General features: G+C 40.0%; 1 protein-coding gene across 1 annotated transcript in view; it reads left to right on the top strand.

The window, feature by feature from the left end:
* The window catches only part of LOC124595100 (sterol regulatory element-binding protein cleavage-activating protein), a 241,904-nt gene that overhangs the window by 91,515 nt on the left and 126,568 nt on the right, over positions 1–23,821 (top strand). The window contains exon 10 of the mRNA XM_047133693.1: positions 19,466–19,738. Coding sequence (XP_046989649.1) covers positions 19,466–19,738 — 273 coding nt within the window. The remainder of the gene's footprint in view (positions 1–19,465; positions 19,739–23,821) is intronic.

The following is a 23,821-nucleotide window of genomic DNA, read 5'->3' as shown; positions in this document are numbered from 1 at the left end:
AACTAGTAGGTGAATATGGAATGGGGGTAAGGAATGAAAGAGGAAACCGCCAGGTAGAATTTTGCACAGAGCATATCTTAACCATAGCTAACACTTGGTTTAAGGAACGTGAAAGACGATTGTATACATGGAAGAGGCCTGGAGACACTGGAAGGTTTCAGATAGATTATATAATAGTTAGATAGAGATTTAGGAACCAGGTTTTAAATTTTAAGACATTTCCAGGGGCAGATGTGGCCTCTGACCACAATCTATTGGTTATGAACTGTAGATTAAACCTGAAGAAACTGCAAAAAGGGGGAAATTTAAGGAGATGGGTCCTGGATAAACTGAAAGAACCAGAAGTTGTATTCAATTTCAGAGAGAGCGTTAGGGAATGATTGACAAGAACGAGGGAAAGAAATATAGTAGAAGAAGTAGTAGAAAAAGCTTTGAGAGATGAAATAGTGAAGGCAGCAGAGGATCAACTAGTTAAAAAGATGAGGGCTAGTAGAAATCCTTGGGTGACAGAAGAGGTATTGAATTTAATTGATGAAAGGAGGAAATATAAAACTGCAATAAATGGAGCAGACAAAAAGGAATGCAACTATCTCAAGAATGAGATCAACAGGAAGTGCAAAATGGCTGAGCAGGGATGGCTAGAGGACAAATGTAAGGATGTAGAGGCTTATCTCACTAGGGGTAAGATAGATATTGCCTACAGGAAAATTAAAGAGACCTTTGGAGAAAAGAGAACCACTTGTATGAACATCAAGAGCTCAGATGGAAACCCAGTTCTAAGCAAAGAAGGGAAGGCAGAAAGGTGGAAGGAGTATACAGAGGGTCTATACAAGGGTGATATACTTGAGGACAATATTATGGAAATGGAAGAGGATGTAGATGAAGATGAAATGGGAGATACGATACTGCGGGGAGAGTTTGACAGAGCACTGAAAAACCTGAGTCGAAACAAGGCCCCAGGAGTAGACAACATTCCATTAGAATTACTGATAGTCGTGGGAGATCCAGTCCTGACAAAACTCTACCATCTGGTGAGCACGATGTATGAGACAGGTGAAATACCCTCAGACTTCAAGAAGAATATACTAATTCCAATCCCAAAGAAAGCACGTGTTGGCAGGTGTGAAAATTACCGAACTATCATTTTAATAAATCACCCCTGCAAAATACTAACACGAATTCTTTACAAGCGAATGGAAAAACTGGTAGAAGCCGACCTTGGGAGAGATCAGTTTGGATTCTGTAGAAATGTTGGAACATATCAGGCAATAATGACCCTATGACTTATCTTAGAAGACAGATTAAGGAAAGGCAAACCTACATTTCTAGCATTTGTAGACTTGGAGAAAGCTTTTTGCAATGTTGTCTGGAATACTCTCTTTCAAATTCTGAAGGTGGCAGGGGTCCAATACAGAGAGCGAAAGGCTATTTACAATTTGTACAGAAACCAGATGGCAGTTATAAGAGTCGAGGGGCATGAAAGGGAAGCAGTGGTCTAGAAGGGAGTACGACAGGGCTGTAGCCTATCTCCGATGTTATTCAATCAGTATATTGAGCAAGCAGTAAAGGAAACAAAAGAGAAATTCGGAGTAGGAATTAAAATCAATGGAGCAGAAATAAAAACTTGGAGGTTTGCCAATGACATTGTAATTCTGTCAGTGATAGCAAAGGACCTGTAAGAGCAGTTGAATGGAAAGGACTGTGTCTTTTAGAGGATATAAGATGAACATCAACAAAAGCAAAATGATGATAATGGAATGTAGTCGAATTAAATCAGGTGATGCTGAGGAAATTAGATTAGGAAATGAGACACTTGAAGTAGTAGATGAGTTTTGCCATTTGGGGAGCAAAATAACTGATGATGGTCAAAGTAGAGAGGATATAAAATGTAGACTGACAATGTCAAGGAAAGCCTTTCTGCAGAAGAGACATTTGTTAACATAGAGTATAGATTTAAGTGTTAGGAAGTCTTTTGTGAAAATAAATAGTTTAGACAGGAAGAGATGGAAGCTTTCTAAATGTGGTGCCAAAGAAGAATGCTGAAGGTTAGATGGGTAGATCATGTAGCTAATGAGGAGGTACTGAGTGGCATTGGGGAGAAGAGTAGTATGTGGCACAACTTGACTAGAAGAAGGGATCGGTTGGTAGGACATGTTCTGAGGCATCAAGGGATCATCATTTTAGTTTTGGAGGGAAGTGCGGAGGGTAAAAATCATATAGGGAGACCAAGGGATGAATACACTAAACAGATTCAGAAGGACGTAGGTTGCAGTAGTTACTCGGAGATGAAGAAGCTTGCACAGGATAGAGTAGTGTGGAGAGCTGTATCAAACCAGTCTCTGGACTGAAGGCCGCCGGCCGCGGTGGTCTCGCGGTTAAGGCGCTCAGTCCGGAACCGCGCGACTGCTACGGTCGCAGGTTCGAATCCTGCCTCGGGCATGGATGTGTGTGATGTCCTTAGGTTAGTTAGGTTTAAGTAGTTCTAAGTTCTAGGGGACTGATGACCACAGAAGTTAAGTCCCATAGTGCTCAGAGCCATTTGAACCTTTTTTTTTTGACCGAAGGCCATAACAACAACAACCACCATAAGATGAGAACATCTTTGACACTTTTGTCTCGCCATCCTTGACTTGGGGTATTTTATATTCTGATAAGAGAGATGTGTTTGGATTTAGCTACTGATTTGCCTTCTATTTTAGGTAGAGAAAAATGCACCTGTGAAGAAACTTTAAAATTTGCTGCATCATCTAGCTTCCCATTGACATTGTTAAGAAGGAGTTTGTCATTGCAGTTCTGAAGATCTTTTTAGAATGAGATTTTCATGGTGTTTCGTAATATAGCTTATTTATTTTTTGAAACTTCATTCTTTATCAGTCCTTTTCTTTTTTCTACAGTGATAACGGTACTTTATTTGCTGGCACTTTTATTTGTACATGCAAGGCTGCTAATAACCCAGATGCATTGCACACTAAACTATGCATTTCCTCACTTCCCTGAAATGATGAAAGTAGATTGTGGGTGGCTTGAAAGGAATTGTCTGAACTAAAAGTGAGTTCACTGTTGGTATAACAATTGTGAAGTGGCTTTCATGTGAATACGTATTTTGGATTGTGTTTCACTTACTGACTTATACCTAGATTCCAAACGCTTGCAGAAAAATTCCTTATGCATTTAATTAAAACAAACAGTTATAAGTTTTCTTGTAGTTCATAACAAACTTCTGTTTTTTGACTGATGTTACAAGTATTATTAAGAAGACCCTTATGGAAGCACCCATTATTGTTTAAACAGAAATCTTTGCATTCTAGCCATGTTGTTGTTGTGGTCTTCAGTCCTGAGACTGGTTTGATGCAGCTCTCCATGCTACTCTATCCTGTGCAAGCTTCCTCATCTCCCAGTACCTACTGCAACCTACATCCTTCTGAATCTGCTTAGTGTATTGATCTCTTTGTCTCCCTCTACGATTTTTACCCTCCACTCTGCCCTCCAATGCTAAATTTGTGATCCCTTGATGCCTCAAAACATGTCCTACCAACCGATCCCTTCTTCTAGTCAAGTTGTGTCACAAACTTCTCTTCTCCCCAATCCTATTCAATACCTCCTCATTAGTTACGTGATCTACCCACCTTATCTTCAGCATTCTTCTGTAGCACCACATTTCGAAAGCTTCTATTCTCTTCCTGTCCAAACTGGTTATCGTCCATGTTTCACTTCCATACATGGCTACACTCCATACAAATACTTTCAGAAACGACTTCCTGACACTTAAATCTATACTCAATGTTAACAAATTTCTCCTCCTCAGAAACGATTTCCTTGCCATTGCCAGTCTACATTTTATATCCTCTCTACTTCGACCATCATCAGTTATTTTACTCCCTAAATAGCAAAACTCCTTTACTACTTTAAGTGTCTCATTTCCTAATCTAATTCCCTCAGCATCACCCGATTTAATTTGACTACATTCCATTATCCTCGTTTTGCTTTTGTTGATGTTCATCTTATATCCCCCTTTCAAGACACTGTCCATTCCGTTCAACTGCTCTTCCAAGTCCTTTGCTGTCTCTGACAGAATTACAATGTCATCGGCGAACCTCAAAGTTTTTATTTCTTCTCCATGGATTTTAATACCTACTCCGAATTTTTCTTTTGTTTCCTTTACTGCTTGCTCAATATACAGATTGAATAACATCAGGGAGAGGCTACAACCCTGTCTCACTCCTTTCCCAACCACTGCTTCCATTTCATGCCCCTCGACTCTTATAACTGCCATCTGGTTTCTGTACAAATTGTAAATAGCCTTTCGCTCCCTGTATTTTACCCCTGCCACCTTCAGAATTTGAAAGAGAGTATTCCAGTTAACGTTGTCAAAAGCTTTCTGTAAGTCTACAAATGCTAGAAACGTAGGTTTGCCTTTCCTTAATCTTTCTTCTAAGATAAGTCGTAAGGTTAGTATTGCCTCACGTGTTCCAACATTTCTACGGAATCCAAACTGATCTTCCCCGAGGTCCGCTTCTACCAGTTTTTCCATTCGTCTGTAAAGAATTCGTGTTAGTATTTTGCAGCCGTGACTTATTAAACTGATAGTTCGGTAATTTTCACATCTGTCAACACCTGCTTTCTTCGGGATTGGAATTATTATATTCTTCTTGAAGTCTGTTAGTATTTCGCCTGTCTCATACATCTTGCTCACCAGATGGTAGAGTTTTGTCATGACTGGCTCTCCCAAGGCCATCAGTAGTTCTAATGGAATGTTGTCTACTCCCGGGGCCTTGTTTCGACTCAGGTCTTTCAGTGCTCTGTCAAACTCTTCACGCAGTATTGTATGTCCCATTTCATCTTCATCTACATCCTCTTCCATTTCCATAATATTGTCCTCAAGTACATCGCCCTTGTATAAACCCTCTATATACTCCTTCCACCTTTCTGCCTTCCCTTCTTCGCTTAGAACTGGGTTGCCATCTGAGCTCTTGATATTCATACAAGTGGTTCTCTTCTCTCCAAATCTGCAGTTCATAACCAATACATTGTGGTCAGAATCCACATCTGCCCCTGGAAATGCCTTACAATTTAAAACCTGGTTCCTAAATCTCTGTCTTACCATTATGTAGTCTATCTGATACCTTTTAGTATCTCCAGGATTCTTCCAGGTATACAACCTTCTTTCATGATTCTTGAACCAAGTGTTAGCTATGATTAAGTTATGCTCTGTGCAAAATTCTACAAGGCGGCTTCCTCTTTCATTTCTTCCCCCCAATCCATATTCACCTACTATGTTTCCTTCTCTCCCTTTTCCTACTGACGAATTCCAGTCACCCATGACTATTAAATTTTCGTCTCCCTTCACTACCTGAATAATTTCTTTTATCTCGTCATACATTTCATCAATTTCTTCATCATCTGCAGAGCTAGTTGGCATATAAACTTGTACTACTGTAGTAGGCATGGGCTTTGTGTCTATCTTGGCCACAATAATGCGTTCACTATGCTGTTTGTAGTAGCTAACCCGCACTCCTATTTTTTTTATTCATTATTAAACCTACTCCTGCATTACCCCTATTTGATTTTGTATTTATAACCCTGTAATCACCTGACCAAAAGTCTTGTTCCTCCTGCCACCGAACTTCACTAATTCCCACTATATCTAACTGTAACCTATCCATTTCCCTTTTTAAATTTTCTAACCTACCTGCCCGATTAAGGGATCTGCCATCCACGCTCCGATCCATAGAATGCCAGTTTTCTTTCTCCTGATAACGACGCCCTCTTGAGTAGTCCCCACCCGGGGATCCGAATGGGGGACTATTTTACCTCCGGAATATTTTACCCAAGAGGACGCCATCATCATTTAATCATACAGTAAAGCTGCATGTCCTCGGGAAAAATTACGGCTGTAGTTTCCCCTTGCTTTCAGCCGTTGGCAGTACCAGCACAGCAAGGCCGTTTTGGTTAATGTTACAAGGCCAGATCAGTCAATCATCCAGACTGTTGCCCCTGCAACTACTGGAAAGGTTGCTGCCCCTCTTCAGGAACCACATGTTTGTTTGGCCTTTCAACAGATACCCCTCCGTTGTGGTTGCACCTACGGTACGGCCATCTGTATCGCTGAGGCACGCAAGCCTCCCCACCAACGGCATTGTTCATCATTCAAGAATGAAACAGCAAAGACGGCAGGGGATGTGATAGTGGTATCTGAGTATCCTTCGCGAAACACTAGAAGGTGATTTGTATGTTTGGGTCTGCAAATAAAATGTAGTAAAGGAGCTGAGCACTGCACCAGCAGTTAGTTAATTGTATTCTGTATATACAATGTGAAGATCGTTCTTCAGTCAGTTGTATTCTGTATAAACAATATGAAGATCACTCTTAAAAAGCTAAGTTTGTAATCAGAATTGTTGTGCCCGCAGAAGTCAACATCTTTTTTAAATGTTTTGTAAGTCATCCACTTTTCCAAGAAACACATTTGAAACCTGTTGGCGTCCCTGTGCTACAGGGCTATACTCTCCACCACGAGGACGACCTGACCTGAGAAGGGATCAGGGGAGAGGTAACAGTGTTTGTAAATAACATGCACTACTCCTCAGGTCTACAAGTGCCATTAATGCGCAGAAGTGTTGCATGTGACGTCCTGCTCTGCCACATGTTTTGCAGGATTATCCACTGTCCATTATACCTGTAATTATCCGGGCTGTTATGCCATGGTCGGTTGATGAATTTTGTCTCAATTCCCAACGTTTCATCTCCGACTGCGGGAGGCATCTTCAAGGGGGTCCGTAGGGCGATGGAAGGTCCAACACACCCACTGGCTCGCTACTGACTGCCGCTAAATTCTGTGTCCGCGCGCTCCCGTGCCGCAGTGTGACGTCACGTGTTTTGAAAACGTCAGTGCAGTTGGCCGCTGTCCGTCGCCGTCGATCGCTGTTGCCATCACCCAGTAGTGGACGGGTGGTACACATCTTCTTTAACACCGGCATCCATATATTGTTTAATTTCATGCCCTCCTCCTTTCGGTTGAAATTATTTGGGTGTTTAGTGATTTCGATTGCCTCCCTGTAGAGCCTTTCGTAGTATTCGCTTGTGGTTGCTAGTACTTGCGTCTCCTCGAAATGAATATTGTGGTTCCCTGGCTGGAAAGCATGCTCCACAACAGCTGATCGTTCCGTTTCTCCTCTTCTACAATTTCCCTTGTGCTCTTCCAAACGTTTAGAAACAGTTCTTTTAGTGGTACCCACATAAACATCACCACAGCTGCATGGAATCCTATACACTCCAGCTTTTTCCAAAGGTTTGTGAGCGTCCTTGGCAGGCTTGAGGTATTCCTGTATCTTCCTGGTGGGCTTGTAAATTACGGTAATATTCCACTTCGTCAAGATGGAATATTACCGTAATTTACAAGCGCACCAGGAAGATAAAGGAGCCACAATTATCATGTGTTTGATCATTCCTACCCTTTTCCTGCACCCACATCACAGTCTGACTCCTTTCAGTGCCATATTTTACCTGGTGGCAGAAAACGGAACTATTAATTTTTCAGTATACTCTGCATGCACACCGATCAATGAACATACCTGCAATCTTTCAGTGTCCTGTGATGTATACAGCCGACAATAGATTCCGACACTCTCACAGAGCTAACAGAACAACTGTCCTGACCATTTCTCCTACAGGAAGGCTTAAATTCTCATAATGTATTATGGAGCTCGCTGTCTAGTTTCCCCAGGTATCAAGTTTTAGAGGGCCTCGTGATGCCTCTGGAGCTGTGTCTCTTCAGCGTGCACAGTCCCACTCATTTCAGAGCTGTTAATGGGTCATCCTCACTCATAGACCTCTTTTCCTGCCCGCCATCCTTCACAGATTTTGCTCAGTGGGCAGTTACTGATGACCTTCATTCCATTGATCACCTAACACTCTGGATCCATCTACCACATGGAGCAATCTTTAAAAAGAAGCCACCAAGATGGACAATTAGCAAAATGGATGCTGTTCAGCCAGCTAGTTGTGTTTGAACACCACAGCAACATCCAGAAATGAGCAGAACACATCACACATGTGATCCATTATGCCACCAACGTATTCGTTCCAAAGTCCTTATTTTACGTTAGCTTGTACCTCAGGGGGTCTGATGAGGCCGCTCAGCAATCCTGGTAAGGCATAAGGTTCTGTGATGGTTTAAGTGGCGTCCAAATGCAGACCTATAATGAAGGAGAGCAAGAAATGGTCATGGCAAGCATTCCTGGACTTTTTCAACCTCTCCACTTGTTCTATGAAAGTATGGGAAGCTATTTCCAGTAAATGCAGTCAGCCAGTAATAGCAGCAGTGCTGAAGCAGATGTGCCTCCAAACAATGCCCAGAGACATTGCCCAGGCAGTGGCAGACCATTTTGCAGTGACTACTGCCACTACCAGTCAGGATCTAGCATTCCACCATTAATGTGTGACCATGGATGGATAATAAGTTGGATTTTGGATCCAACAATTCTTAGTCATACAACTACCATTTCTCCAATTGAGAGCTGGATTCAGCACTCTTTGAGGGTCATGATACTACATCCAGTCATGGCCAAATCCAGTGCTACATTCTGCAAAACTGGCAAATGGCATCATTGGGAATTGTTATAGAATGTTTAAATTCGATATGGCAGATAGTATAATTTTCCAACTCAAAGAGGGAGGCAAATGTGACTCCCTCTCCTCAATGCAGGGAAGGACCAAAAGTGTCCCAGTAGCTGTAGGAGTGTTGCCTTAACTAGTGGTGTTAGAAAGAGTTAGAAAGATCTGGGAGCAAATAGGCTGGGCCAATCCTTAGCTGCTCTCAGGTAGGTTCAGAGATGTCTGTTTGTAGTTGTCAACCTGACCCTGTGAGAGACAACTCTGCAGCAGGATTTCCTAAATGGATAGCATTGTAAAGGGGTAATTGGTCATGATATTCCTGGACAACTCCACTCGTGGGGCTTTTATGGCCACCTATTCATATTCGTTTGCACCTTCTTATCAAAACATTTTTTTAGGTACCAAGTTGGTGATGTGCTGTCAAATAGTTTTGAGCAGTAGAATTGTATTCCCCAGAGGTGTATTGTAAGTGTTACTCACTGTGCCATAGCCATGAACAGATTAAAGTCTGTGGTAAAATTCTTGTACAATGCTCCTTATTTGTGTTTGATTTTGCATGTTTTTGTTCCTCCTCCAGCATTGCAATAGTGACTGGAGAAGTGGGCTGCCAAGGCAGTTTTTACCTCCCCCCCCCCCCCCCCCCCCCTCCCCTGCGCTTCTCTCTCTCTCTCTCTCTCTCTCTCTCTCTCTCTCTCTCATCTGTGTGTGTGTGTGTGGGGGGGGGGGGGGGGCATGCACGTGCATGAATTTTAATCTTTCTTGCTGTATTTCTAATATATCTGATGTGTGTTTGAGGGGTATCAGTCTACCTTTTAAAGATTTAGTGACGTTCCTGGACCTCAGTTGTAATTAAAAACTGTTATGGTTATTTTAGTATTGTGTTGCGGATGAGGCACACTACAAGAAGAGAAATGTGCCCAGGTAGCCAAGAACTGTACTACTCACACAGAGTGTGTACAGGGGCATTTGGTTCTGTATAGCAACTGAAACAGTTTTGAATGGAGGCAACAAAAAGGTCATCCTGAGCTGATGAGAGTTTGTCACTAATATAATCACAGTTCTGAAAGGTACATGCAGAGTACACAGTCTTTCAGTTAGCGTAAAGAAACACTGCTGCAGGCAGATTCTGTATAGGCTGCACCAGAGTGTCTTAGGCTCTGACTGGCAGCACTGCAGTCTGTAATATACTCCTACAGTTATGAACAAGATGATACTCCTGCATGTCTGATGTCGAGCATTGAGACTGGAACTTGCACTGACTGGCAAGATGCTGGATGGTGTCCCGTGAAGGCTGCTCAGCTGTCCAGTATCATGTAGCTCACAGAAGTGTGCTAGTGCCAGCTGTATCTGGCAGATGTTGCATACTCACATACTGCACAGAGTATCAGAAGTAAGATGAGCTTTGGTTGAATTGCAGGTGTCTTAACAGGTCAGCAACTCTCAGTAATCTGTTGTGTGGTGTGTAGCTGGGTTGCAATGCAGATACCACATTCCCCATCTCTTTGGAGGAGATGGTGGAGCCATCTCGCTGTGTAGATGGCGACTGTGCTGTGGAAGACAGCAAGAGATACAGCAGTTACCTCCCATAAAGGACCTGAAGGCAAGGACTCAGAAAGTAGTCACCTTAGCTACAGGTGTTCGGGAATGGACTGGGCATGGCTGTTCCAGTTCTTTTTAAAGGCTTTTGTGAGGTCAGATCTAGACTATAGGTGCACAATGTACAGATCAACGGGACCTTCTTTCTTGATGGTCGTTAATGCTATTTGCCATGAGTGTATCAGGCTGGCTGTAGGCACTTACAGGACCAGCCCCATACGCAGTCTGTGTGCTGAGGCTGGGGAACAGCCACGCGCTACATGGCGGCAATCCCTCATGCTGTGCCTCGCTTTTCTGAATTCACATGCTCATCTTCTTCCACAAGATTTTTTCTAAAATCGTGTAAGAGCAACAAGGCTATTTGGGATCTGTGTGAAGCACAAGATGGAGTCACTTGGTGTAGGGCAAGTACAAACCCTAATCTAGGGCTCGAACTGACTGCCACCTGGTTGTTGCAGAGGCCCAAGCAGTTTCAGATTTGGTGAGGTACAGAAGAGACTGCACTCCTCCATAAGTTATTAATACAAGATATTACCATATTTTAAATGAGCACTGCAACAATATAGCTGCATTCACAGATGAGGGTAAGCAGATGGAGTCCCTTTTCTGCATTGTTGTTTTCTCTTATTGTGTACTCAACAAGTTGTTACTGTGACAATTTGCTGAGTTCAGTGGGGAATTACACATGATCTCAAGGGCACTGGAGCAGATAAGATGTGTTGCAACTGCTGTTTCACTTGTTTCAACTCCTTGAGTGCCCTTCGCTCTCTGCAATACATGTACCCAGCAGGTACAGTAACACAAGACATCCAGGATGCCCTCATCCACCTTCAGAGGCTGGGGAAGGAAGTGTCTTATGCTGGATACGAGGGAATGTGGGTACTAACGGGAAATAAAATTCCAGATGTAGTAACCAAGGAGGTGTGTCATGGTAGTCAGATAGTTCAGTGTGCCATTTCCGTACATGCTATCACCTTGCTGTTAAGGTACAGAGTTGTGCGTAGATAGGAAGATGAGTGGCTGGAAGTGACAGGCAATAAGTTATGCTTAATAAATTAAGTAGATCGGCTATGACACACTCCAGTAGCCACACAAACGAAGTGAGGTCCTTCTCACTCGTCTTCGCATAGGATGTAGCCCTATGATGCAATGCTTTGTCCTCCAGCAAGAGGTTGGTTGGTTTGTGGGATTGAAGGGGCCAGACTGCTACGGTCATCGGTCCCCCAGCAAGTGTTATACAAATCACAATGCACCACATTTTAGATGACTGTGTTATACATGTGGCCGGATTTTAATGAAAGGCATAATTTTTCCGTGAGCTTTAGCATGAATTTCACAACAGTTTATACACAAATCCAGGCAATTAGTGCAGTAATATTTCCCTCTTCTTTAGTAATAGCTCATATGTTGACCAACTTTTGCCAAAAATGCATATATTTGTCATATCTTTAAGGACACAACAATAACAACAGAATATTATTGCTCACGTGACAATGTTTCAGGTGATATTGTCACAAATATAAACACAACAGTTACTGTGTATATTTATCAAGACTACAGTAGACAGTCGATGTAATGCATTAGTCTGTTTGCTGAGATGACATTGTTGTGTAGAGTCAACAAAACGCTCTTCAAGCCAACAAAAACGGCTTTCAACGTAATAAACAATGCACATGTGGTCACACTGTTCAGAGTACAAATTCAGTCCAGTTCAACATGCTGAAAGTAAACTTCTCCAACAGCATGAAGTTGCGAGATTTTATTTGTGATTTTAGAGAGAAGTTCTTCACCTTTAATGGGGACATGTTGAATAGGACAGCAGACAAATGCTGTTATTTGAGCAGACAGGTCAATCTTCAACCACACAATCATTTTTCAAGGACTTGGATGAGATGAGTCTCTCTTCCAGCATCATATTGGAGAATCCTGAAGATCCACAGTTCAGACAGTTATTGGAGAAGTACACAACACATCCAGTTCCAGGTGAATCTACATTGGGAAAGAACTGTTTATCTGTGTTCTACAAGGAGGTTCTCAACAAAATACAAATTAGTTTTATCGGCCAAAAGCTCTGGGTTATCCATAGATGAAACCACCGATGTTGCAAATGTTGTTGTTGTTATTGTTGTTGTTCTTAAAATTCATAGGTCTGGAGAAATAGTGAACAACTTCATGACTACCACTTTGTTTGACAACTTTGTGAAGCTACTGTGGCCAGATGGTGTGAACAGAGACAACGTTAGTAGACCGTGCTAGTTCGGTGAAATCTCATCATCCTGAGGGCAGTGAATACTGAAAGATGCCTGGCATTGTGGCGGAAGTGTCAGTGAATGTTTTGTCTCTAATAATCAACATATTCATGTTTTCATCCCATTTTTAATGATGTACTTAGAAGAGATGAAAAATGCAAATAATCACTGAGCAGTATAAAGACAAAGTTAAAAATTAATTTAAATAAGCAATGTGTAAATCAATTAAGTTGAAGAAAATTAAACTTTGCAATAGTCTCTTTTCATCGATCTGGTTAAAATTTATTAATCATTTAGTTCCAGAGACATGGAAAAATAATCTGTGCTCCAGAATGAAATTTTCACTCTGTAGCAGAGAATGCACTTATATGAAACTTCTTGGCAGATTAAAACTGTATGCCAGCCCCAGACTTGAAATCGGGACCTTTGCCTTTTGCAGGCAAGTGCTCTACCAACTGAGCTACCCAAGAATGACTCACTACCCATCCTCACAGCCTTACTCCCGCCAGTACCTCGGCTCCTACCTTCCAAACTTTACAGAAGCTTTCCTGCGAAACTTGCAGAACTAGCACTCCTGGAGAAAGTCTGGGGGATCTTTCCAGAATGAAATTTTCACTCTGTATCGGAGTGTGCGCAATATGAAAATTTCTGGCAGATTTAAACTATATGCTGGACAGAGACTCGAACTTGGGACCTTTGTCTTTCAAGAGCAAGTGCTCTACCAGCTGAGGTACCCGAGCACGACTCACGGCCTATCCTCACAGCTTTACTTCCGCCAGCATGCTTTCTTGCAGGAGTGCTAGTTCTGCAAGTTTTGTAGGAGAGCTTCTGCGAAGTTTGGAAGGTAGGAGACAAGTTACTGGCGGAAGTAAAACTGTAAGGGTGGGTGATGAGTCATGCTTGGGTAGCTCAGTTGGTAGGGCACTTGCCTGTGAAAGGCAAAGGTCCCGTGCTCGAGACTAAGTCCGGCACACATTTTTAATCTGCCAGGAACTTCCATAATTTGTGCTATCATGAGGTTTACATACCTTAAAAATCTTATTGGATGTGACCTAAGTGGCAGAAATAATTCATTCTTTCAGCTGCTTTTGCGCGAGTTTACATACATTCGACCTTCACTTAGGATCACTGATTTTCAGCTGTTTCTGCCAACATAAGGATGCTAAAGACAGTGAAGCCTGATACATCCAGACTGTTTGTGTCACCAGGTAACTTCATCATGCATGTAAGAATGCTTTTCCTTAACATTATCTGAAAATTTACAGGTTGTGGCCAAAACAATAGAGGGCTAGTTATTTTCTGTCCTTTCATTAATTGAAGACTTAAGAATATGTAAAAAAGAAAAAGGAAAAAAAATTGAATGGCAAATTCTCATTAACTTACCAAGTACAGGGCCATTAAATTTATGAAAATGTTCTGCTCATTAAATTTATGAAAATGTTCCGCTTAGTAGTGCACCATCATAAAAACACTTGCCAGCAACAAAGAACTATGGGAATGTATTCACTATGATTAATCAAGTAAAACAGACTAGCATAAAGTTCATACAGCATCTGTTTTTGTGATTTGTGGTGTATTTCTTTCATAATGTACATAATTAAATCATTTGATTCAGGTACAGGAGACACGTCAAATTCTGGTAAAATTTCACCTTAAACAAAGAACAGCTAATGTTAGCAGACAGCATCATACCATTGATAAAATTTTGTTGTACATACATACAATAAAATTTAGTACTTAATTACCTATAAGAAGGAATTCATTGTTTTTGTACTGTTTTTCATTACTGTGACATTTCGAATTTCTTTTACTGTAAGTTACAATTGTCCACTTGTATTTATTTTTGGTTCTCGCGACTTCCACACGAGTTTCTTCCTTAGGTGCAGCAGCCTTGTTGTTTGTAGCTTTCTGTCCAAGTTTGAGGTTCTTTTTGTCTGTCAGCTCTGCTGTTTTGCAAAAACATTTTTTCCTACATTTTAGGTCACAATTTTCTTGCATTGCACTGTTGATTGTGCTTTTAAAGTGTTAGTGTGACTACGAAGCATTTTAATAATTTTTTCCTGTGAACTCACTGTGGAAGTTAGTTTTTTGTTTTCATCCTGCAAACAGTCAAGGCATGACCAGTGAAAATCGTTGCTAATAAATTTGAGGCTATTTTCACACTCCTTTCATGCAGCCATATGTTCCATTTACACGCAGAATTCCTTTTACAATTCGTTTCTGACACTTTTTAAATTTAAGTGGTTCTATTAATAACAAAGGAAGAAACTTTCCATCCACCGTGTATATTCAGACAAGAATGCAGCAGCTAATTTACCTACAGATTTGTTCTCCATTTTAACTGACGACGACACCAATGTGGTATGTCTTTCAGTACTTACTGAAGTATCCAACTTCTTCCCAGAAATTTCAGGGAGAAGTTTTTAATGTGTTGTTAGTAGTTGATGGAGATGATAACAGAAGTCTCCCAAAATTTTTTTTCTACAGCACCTTCAGTTTGTATTTAGAAAAGATTATATAGTAAATCAATTTTGATATGCCAGTGCATCTTCAGTCTGATCAGCAGCAGAGACTAATAGTTTTTCTGAAGTTGTGTTTACCTGTTTCATGACAATAGTGTAACTACATGCTTTGACTTTGTACCATTTATGTTTATGGGACAAATGAAATGTCATGAAAAAGTGTTAATAATATGTATATGAAGTACTGCTTGACTGAACCATACACAGAATTTAAAAAATTGGTAATCCACAATAGAGAACTGAAATGCCAAAGAATAATGATGAATTCTCATCCTCTACACTGAGTACCTGTAAAATTTTCTGAGAGAAGTATAAGAAAGGGAATGTGTAAGAAACTAGAAGGGGAAAAGGTTCACTGGATTTCCTGTGATGGGATTTAATTCCAAAACCAAATAAAGCAATGAAAAAATGTAGTTATTAGGTGGTGACCTTAGTATAACTTCCCCATAATCCTATAATACCAAGGCTATCTAGAAAGTAACACATTTTGATCTATTGTGGTGGTGGGCTGAGCTACAGCCGCCATCTTGGTGCTATAACATTCCTACTCCCAGAATGTATCCGGCTGCAGTAGTGTGTGATCTGTGTTTCTGCTACATTGCTTTGTGCGACATGTTGGGAATGTATGCTGCAGCAGAAAATCCCACTATTTGTGAGGTGCGATCTGTGATTAGGCTTTTGTTGGTGTAAAACTGCAGGCAGCCAATTTTTACAGAGACAATATTGAAAAGCATTGAATAACTTGTGCCACAGTGGCACAATTTGAATGGCGATTATGTAGAAAAGTAACTTAAGAGTATAATGGTTCAAATGGCTCTGAGCACTATGGGACTTAACTTCTGAGGTCATCAGTCCCCTAGAACGTAGAACTACTTAGACCTAATTAACCTAAGGACATCAGACACATCCATGCCCGAGGCAGGATTCGAACCTGCGACCGTAGCGGTCGCGCGGTTCCAGACTAGCGCCTAGAACCGCTCGGCCACCACGGCCGGCTCTTAAGAGTATACCATTTATAAAACGGATATAATAAAATTTGGTTTTCCCCTATTGTTAATTTTTTATTTCAAAACATTTATTACTTTCTGGATGGACCACATAATTCTCCCACTTCATTTAATTCTTCTCTCTATTTCATGGATGAAGGAATTTTTTGTTCAGTGACTTTTAAGTCACTGGTGACGCATTGCTACTCCCATTAAAATCATTTTCAGCTGTACACCATATTTCTTCTATTTCTTCTTCAGACACAGGGATAAGATAACATCCTTATGTTGTATTGAATTTTTCCCATTTATTTGTGTAACTTTAGAGGTAAAACTGTTGTGACAATCTTTCAAAATGAAACGTGCAGAATTTTTTCTTTTTTTTTGTTTTAAATTTATGTTAGGGACTGAAAGCTCACAAACTGAGGATCATCGTGAAACAATTTAGTTTTACCATACCATACTGATGACTGAGTCTTTGTGATAGTAATCCTGGTCAGTATGAGAGGAACTGCAGGTTTGAGCATTTGGTACATGCATGTGTAATTTGACTTAATGGGTTTTCAGTCCCTAACATAAAAAAAAATATTAAAACATATAGCATATCTCCTGGTTGACAATGTCGACAAACTTGACAAATTTCTCTGTTAACTTCTTCACTCCTGAGATGAAAAAAATTTACAGGAAATTTTTCTTTTCATATTTTCCAACAAACTAGTATACAAGCATGACACATATGCCAAAGAAAAAAAAAACTTGGTTATTCACTAGGGCATAAATGGAGGTCCACATGTGTGGACCTTGTGTCACAGTTATCATGATATGTACTTGTCTTTGATTACATTTTTCTCTCTCTTCCTCAGTAAAAACATCTTTTTTTTTTTCAACCAAATAATTATTTGTTGTAAACTTAACTACATATGTTAATTTACACAGAAAATAAGTATTTTAATTTCAGTATTTTTAAATACAGTGTTTCCAATACAGGTTACTGTTGATACTCTGCAAATGAAAGAAAATAAAAAAAATCATGTAACAATTTCTGCCAAATAATAACTTGATATTGCCCATAAATGAATCTTTACTTTTTGTGATAGGCTGCAAAACAATTATTTTTCATGACACACAAATACATTTCACGTTTGATGCAGATGACCCTTGTCTTGGAACTGCAGCCTTGGTTCCTGCATTTTGAGGCATTCTTTGCCTCAACTAATTTTGGTAAATGGTCTACATTGTCAAACCTAACTTCTGCAGTTGGTTGTGACAGAGCTCTTCTTGGCTTTCTATCCATATTTTGTACATCATCTACATCTTACCTATAAGAGGAATTGACTACAGAAGGGCACCCTCTTCTTCTAGCTACAGGCTCAACATATTTGTAATTAATCATAGCTTTGCCTATGTGCATTTTGTAATCCATCAGTGACAACCTTCTTTGTTTGGGTATTTCATTTTCTGAGCACCATCTGCGGTACATCACCCAACAATTGACAATCACGAGATCTATAAAATGATTAAACATTCTTACAGGCCATTTTGATGTGCGAATGTAGCATCTGTAATATGACAAAAATATATCACAGAGATCAACACCTCCCATGTTTTCATTGTAAAGCTTCACTGCCACTGGCTGAGGAACATCTATCTTCTTCTTCGGTTCTCTTGACCACTTCTTACATGTGGTTGGAGGGCTGCTTCCAACACATGATGATAGTATTAGGACACTTTTATTGTCTTTCCACTTAATACTACAAATTTTATCATCTTCCCTAACTCATTCTTCCCATTCCCACCCATTTAAATAGCCTTTTTCAATTTCTTCACTATTGGACCCAATCTGTTCTTCATGCTGTACCTGTCTGATAAATTTTCCTTCCCAGCAACATGTCTACAGATTTTACACTTGTGAAAAATCTATCAGTGTATACACAATGCTGGTTGTCTCTAGGAACACTTTCTGTCATCATCTTAACAACTGCTGCACCGAGACCATATTCTTTCATATCTTCAGCTGACACAGTACCTGACCCAGTATAAAAGATGAAGTCCAACACAAGGACATCAGGTGCAGCCAGAATGAAGCATTTTAAACCTAATGGATTAGATTTTGATGGTACGTAAGTCACAAAGCCACATTTACCAGAAAATGGCACCATCTATTCATCAATGGAAAGATGATGTGATCTTGGAAGGGTTAGACACTTTTTCTGCACACAATCAAGAAAAGGTTTTACCTTCCAAAGCTTCTCGTTGTGTTCACTTGTGTTATCCACAAAATGCATATAATTTCTCAGTTCATAGAAACGGTCTCTTGTCATACACTTAGCAATAACTGGAACCTGAGTATCTTGCTGCCAGTACAGCTTACTTTGTGCATAGCCCAGAACTCCCATAACAACATGTATTCCAGCTAAATGCAACATTTCTGCTCCACTGGTGTTAACAGATCTGTGTTGTCATTTTTGAACTGAATACAAATTGGTTTGTTGTGCATGTTCTTCCCAGAATGTCAGAGGAAGGTATTTCAAGAAAGATTCAAAAATTCCTTTCTCTTCTTCATAATCTGGAAGATGGATTTCGCTCTCACAAGGATTCAAATACGGCATTTCTTTCTTCCTCCACTTCATAGACCGCACTGACAGATGTTGTGGAACAAGAATTTGGTCTTGGGGATCTACAAATAAACAAAACCGTAAGAAAAAAACATGAGTAAGTTTGCTACATAATTTATAATATTATTGATCATTACTATATGGGGTAAACCTACCATTTCTATCGTAATTCTTCAGAAGAATCCACAGTCTCATCTACTGTTGCTTTATCTTCATCATTGGCTTCAGGTTCAACAGGAAAATCTCCAGTCAAAAATGAAAATTCTTCATCTTCCCCATCAGATGATTCGGCATTACTGTCATTCAGAAGCGCTTCCAACTGCTCGTCAGTTGATATTTCATTCATATCTGTAAAGTATAAAAAGGAGAGTTACTTCAGTACTCTACTGTCAAAGACGAAATTGAAGTCAGCAAATTCATATTATGAGCTGAGGTCCACATACGAGGACCTTCAGAAAATGAGTTATTTCATAGTAATAAACAAAATATATTCAAATCTGAATTAACTCTCAACATCTAGAAGAGTTAACACACTTTAGAAAAAAATCACAGCATTTTAGACTAATATTTGAGCATAATAATTATTTACATACCTTTCCAACTTCTAGTAGCAGCCATTTTGAGTGCACAACCAGCTGTAAACAAATACATCAGTCGTTCTTTGCGAGGTGCTGCGCTCTCATGTTGAAACTGAGAAATAGAAGGTCCACGCTGGTGGACCGACGGTCTGTAAGCGGAAAAATACGCGTATTTGCGGAGAAAAAAATAACGAACATAGGTCCACATTTGTGGACTGCTGGAACAAAGAGGATAACAAATTGGGCATACAAGACTAGAGAAACTTGTACATCTTGTATTTGCTTGCATAGTTCTCTCTCTTTTTACAGGTTGTATTTTTTTCGACTGTGTTGGCTGCAGACATTAGACGAGCAGACTTGAGTGGATTAGATGGTTCATCAGGTGTTAGCAGTACCCCATACACAGCTGCAGTTTCGCGATCTTCTTTCCTGTCCGCTGATGTTGGTGACAGTGTAGCAGATCGTCGAAGCGGTCTGCATCGCTCTCGTTCACACCCTCGTTTGGAATCAACCTCAGCAAGCTATCCTGCAAGCATTGTGGCTCCACCATTGGGAAGAACATACAATTCTGCTGCTGTCCTTGTGGGTATCTTTTTTACTAATTTCCTGTACGTTATTTATAAATTCATTATAGTGGGGCAGGTATGTCAGCATCTTACAAGATCTCTCTCCTTATGTATCAAAGTCTTGAATACACTAAGCATTAAATTTTATTTGGTATCTGAAGTAATATTTTAATAATTGTGTTTCCACCCTTGTTAGACTTAAGAAATACCTTGTCTGCACCTTAAGCCAAAATTTTCTTATCCTCATGTGTTGTTACAGTTAAAATTCTTCTCTGTAATGATCTTGGTAACTTTCCATCTGTCTGTCTGTCTCAACAATATGAAAAGGATAATTCCTACTCACTAAATAGAGGAGGCAGTGAGTGGGAGACAGACATGATGGCTGCTATTTATTATTCAGCTATCAAACTCTTTCATCAGATTTAGACAACAGAACTTGCGCACATTCAGCACTCACAGTTCATACACAGACAGCAACTGTTGGATGCACGTGCTAAAGCCCAACTCCGATTGTGTCTGAGATGAGCAGTGATTTGTTTGGGGTGGATGGTAGAGGTGCAGAAGAGATGTGGGGCAAGGAGGGATTGGAGGGGGAGGGGGGAGGTGGTAGCAGAGTTGGGGTGAGGTAAGATGCTAGTGCTACCTAGTTGGCTACTAGATGCAGCATTGGGAGGCTGCGCTGTTGGGGAGTGAGTGGAGGGGGGGGGGGGGGGATTAATGAAATACATTTTTGCTTTATTTATTAATGCTTATTTCTTTTCAGTATTATGGCAAGTTTCTAGTAAGCTTGCATGTATTTTTATTAGAGAAGTCACACAGTTTCATGACTTTTCTTTCTTTGATATTACTTTTAAATAATAATAGGGTATAATCAACTTTACTGGCCCTTCCAATGAAATTACTAACTCCAAAATATTCTTGGCTAAATACTTTCTTAACAACTGTGCTACTATCTATCCTTAATTGTCAGTTTGTGTAATATTTTGCCCAGTACTTTGAAATAAAATTAACTTTTCTTGAATTTTTCTTTACTTTTCTCAATGTGATCTTCCGATCTCAACTTCAGTGGACTTTAAAGACGTATAATCACAAGTCAGGAAATCCAGTAATGTTGTCAAAAGTGAGTCTTTGTTGCTTAATTTTCAACAATATTATGAATAGCATGCATTGCTACTCACCATAAAGATGACACACTGAGTTGCAGACTGGCACAAAAAAAGTATATTACATACTGACTTTTGGGGGAAGCCTTCCTCAAAAAAGAAGACACGCCTCATGCACATGACAGCTATCTTCAGCTGCAACTGTCTTGTTGAGTGAAAGTAGCAATCCAGATTGGGGCAGGGAAGGGGGGGGGGGGGGGGGGAGTGAAGAGCACTTTCTGGCAGTGTGTGCAGGGGCTAGGTGGCACCAGGACAAAACTTCTAGGCAAAGTAGTGGGAAGGTGGGAGGGAGGGAGGGAAGCAGAAAAGAAGGGGAGCTCCTCTTCTTTGCTGTTCTCGTTTCATATCTCGCCACAGCCTCCTGACACTGTGCCTGGCGTTGTTGCCAGGTACCATGTAGTCTCTGCGTGCACGCTCCTCCAGACAGCACTGTTCTCTCTCCACTGCCCGTACCCTGCTATCCCTCCCCCTTACCCACCCCATTCAAGATTGCTGATTTCGTTCAATGTGAGAGTGCTTCCCTTTCCTGAAAGTTCAGCACATGATAATCTTTTTATTGTGCCTGTCTGCAACTCAGTGTGTCATCCTCATGGTGAGTAGAAATGTGTCCTTTTCATAATATTGTTGTTATTCCAGTGTGGACTTTCCAGCAGTTGATTTTACTTATTTTTCAATTACATGCCAAGCTGTGCTTGAGGGCCAGTGTACCCCAATGTCCGATCACCAGTCTTGCCTAACAAACAAAAACAGCTAGTGCTGCCACCAGTTTTACTCAATATTTAACATATAAAAGCAAAGCTCATCCTCTTCAGGTGTTTACATTGGGCTGTAACTCAATCCCTCTAATGTTACAAGAGTTTGGCCATGTGACAGAGAATTTTCTGAAGAGAATAATGGTGGTGTTCGTAGTTCATACTTGAACTTTCCTGTTATAAAATCCTCCGTCGTCATTTAGTTCTCGATATCATTCTCTTTTGAACAAACAAATTGGTACCACCAGTATTACATTCCGTGATAACCAAATTTGCACGGAGACTGCAAAACATTAATAATGCACTTGAGTCAGCTTAGTGTACTCAATGCCTTTTTCATCAGAGAACTATCCCTTTCACATGAAAACAGAAACCGCTCTTCTACTCAGAGAGGATTGTGTGCAGTACTACTACTCCTCCAATACAGAACAGAATTGGAAGTAAAGCTGATACCATATAAATCTCCAGCAAAATTCCAGAATCAGTCTATTGACCTATTAACATCCAAAGCTTCAGAGTCCAAAATTGCACAAGACCACAGTCTATTTATTCCCCAAGCGTAATATCGCCCTGAACAAGATCTCAGAATTCTGCACCAAATTTCAAGTAGCAGAACCACAAATGAATCAAACTGTTGATAGGACCCTAGGCTAATTTTATCCAAGAAAATCTGTCCTAACTATGTGTGTCATGATGAAAATGACTTTCAGTCAAACTGTGCAGTTGTATTACCAAATCTTGTGATGTCAAACCTGACTGTGCATGGAGCAACCAGCAGAATCAATAAAATTGTCTTGTTTGCTTTGTACGGGACATTGCCAAGCCATTTGGTTTAACTAGGTCCTTATTAGAGAACATTAATTGGAATTTGTATGCTTCATTTCAGATACTATTTTTTTAAATACCTGCCTATTTAGGCACTGTTTACACACTTTCTTCTAATTTGTATTTACTTCCTCCACAGCTCTTCAAATGTCTTCTATCTTCTAAAACTGTTACCTCTACTTCGTAAGTTCAGATTCTGTCTTTATCTTCATGCTCCAGCCATGTTTCAGTGTACGTTACTGACTGAATGAGAGAGCACAGTGGTAAAGACCTGAATTCATATTAATAATATAAAGCTCCAAATCTAAATTAAGATACGGTATGTTACTGTATTCTGGAAATTGTTGTAAATGGTTCCTTATTTTATTTTATGCTCATAATGTGCTTTTTCCTTCTACAGTTTCACCATTCTTTTGTAAAAACTGAAACGAAATTCAAATATTTTGAAAGCCCACTAAAACGCTTCATTCAATACATGTGAAGCCTGTAATGTAACTGACTGGCTCACTGCTCCTACTCACTAAGCTAATTCATACGAGTGTTTTTGTTTCGGAATTTGCATTTCAGAAAATAGATTACAAATGGTGTATAGTACCACACTGTACAAATGTATCCATAAAAACTCTTGAAAAATTGTTTTTGAGTGTTTCAGAGAATGAGAAGGTGCATAAAAATTGGTTACTCTGTATCAACAAAATGTTCTGTACCTAATTAATAATATCTTGCTCTCTGAAGTTAACATTAATTTACCTCCAAATAAGCTTTCGCTCTGTCACAAAGGAGGAAAGTGTCGGTCAGTGAAATTAAATTCTGAGTGACTTCCTTGCACATCATGGGTAGCTCAGTTGGTAAAATGGTGGACTGTCAATATTGTAAGGTGATGTCCATAGGTTCAAATGTAGCCTGCTATAATATTTTAACTTATTTATAAAACAAATCAACAGTCCTTTCATATGCAAACAAAAATCACACTTACAAAATGTCACCACTCCAATTAGAAACAGAGTATTATTGTGTATCCCTTGGCATTTATATGACCTAACATTTGCAGTAGCTGTTCACACATGTCATATTCAAAAAGATATTTTGTAGTTAATGCGACCATACATTTTTTATGTTATTGGAAACAATGTTTTCCATCTAGGATCTTTATTGTTTAATCTTTTGAAGTTTCATCATTTTACATAAGATGAAGTTAAGTCTGTTTGAGACATTGATGTTAGTTTACCTCATCTCCCTACACCATGTTGTACTATGGGAGTATGGGATATCTTCAATACTAGCAATGCTTTCCAAAAATGGTAATTTTTGTAAGAAAAGTAAATGCATTTACTCTCAGTTGTCTATTTCTCAGTCTAA

Source organism: Schistocerca americana, chromosome 2 (genome assembly GCF_021461395.2).
Source record: "Schistocerca americana isolate TAMUIC-IGC-003095 chromosome 2, iqSchAmer2.1, whole genome shotgun sequence".
Classification (NCBI taxonomy): Eukaryota; Metazoa; Arthropoda; class Insecta; order Orthoptera; family Acrididae; genus Schistocerca; species Schistocerca americana.
Note: the sequence above shows the minus strand (reverse complement) of the source record. Positions and strands in the feature narration are given on the sequence as shown.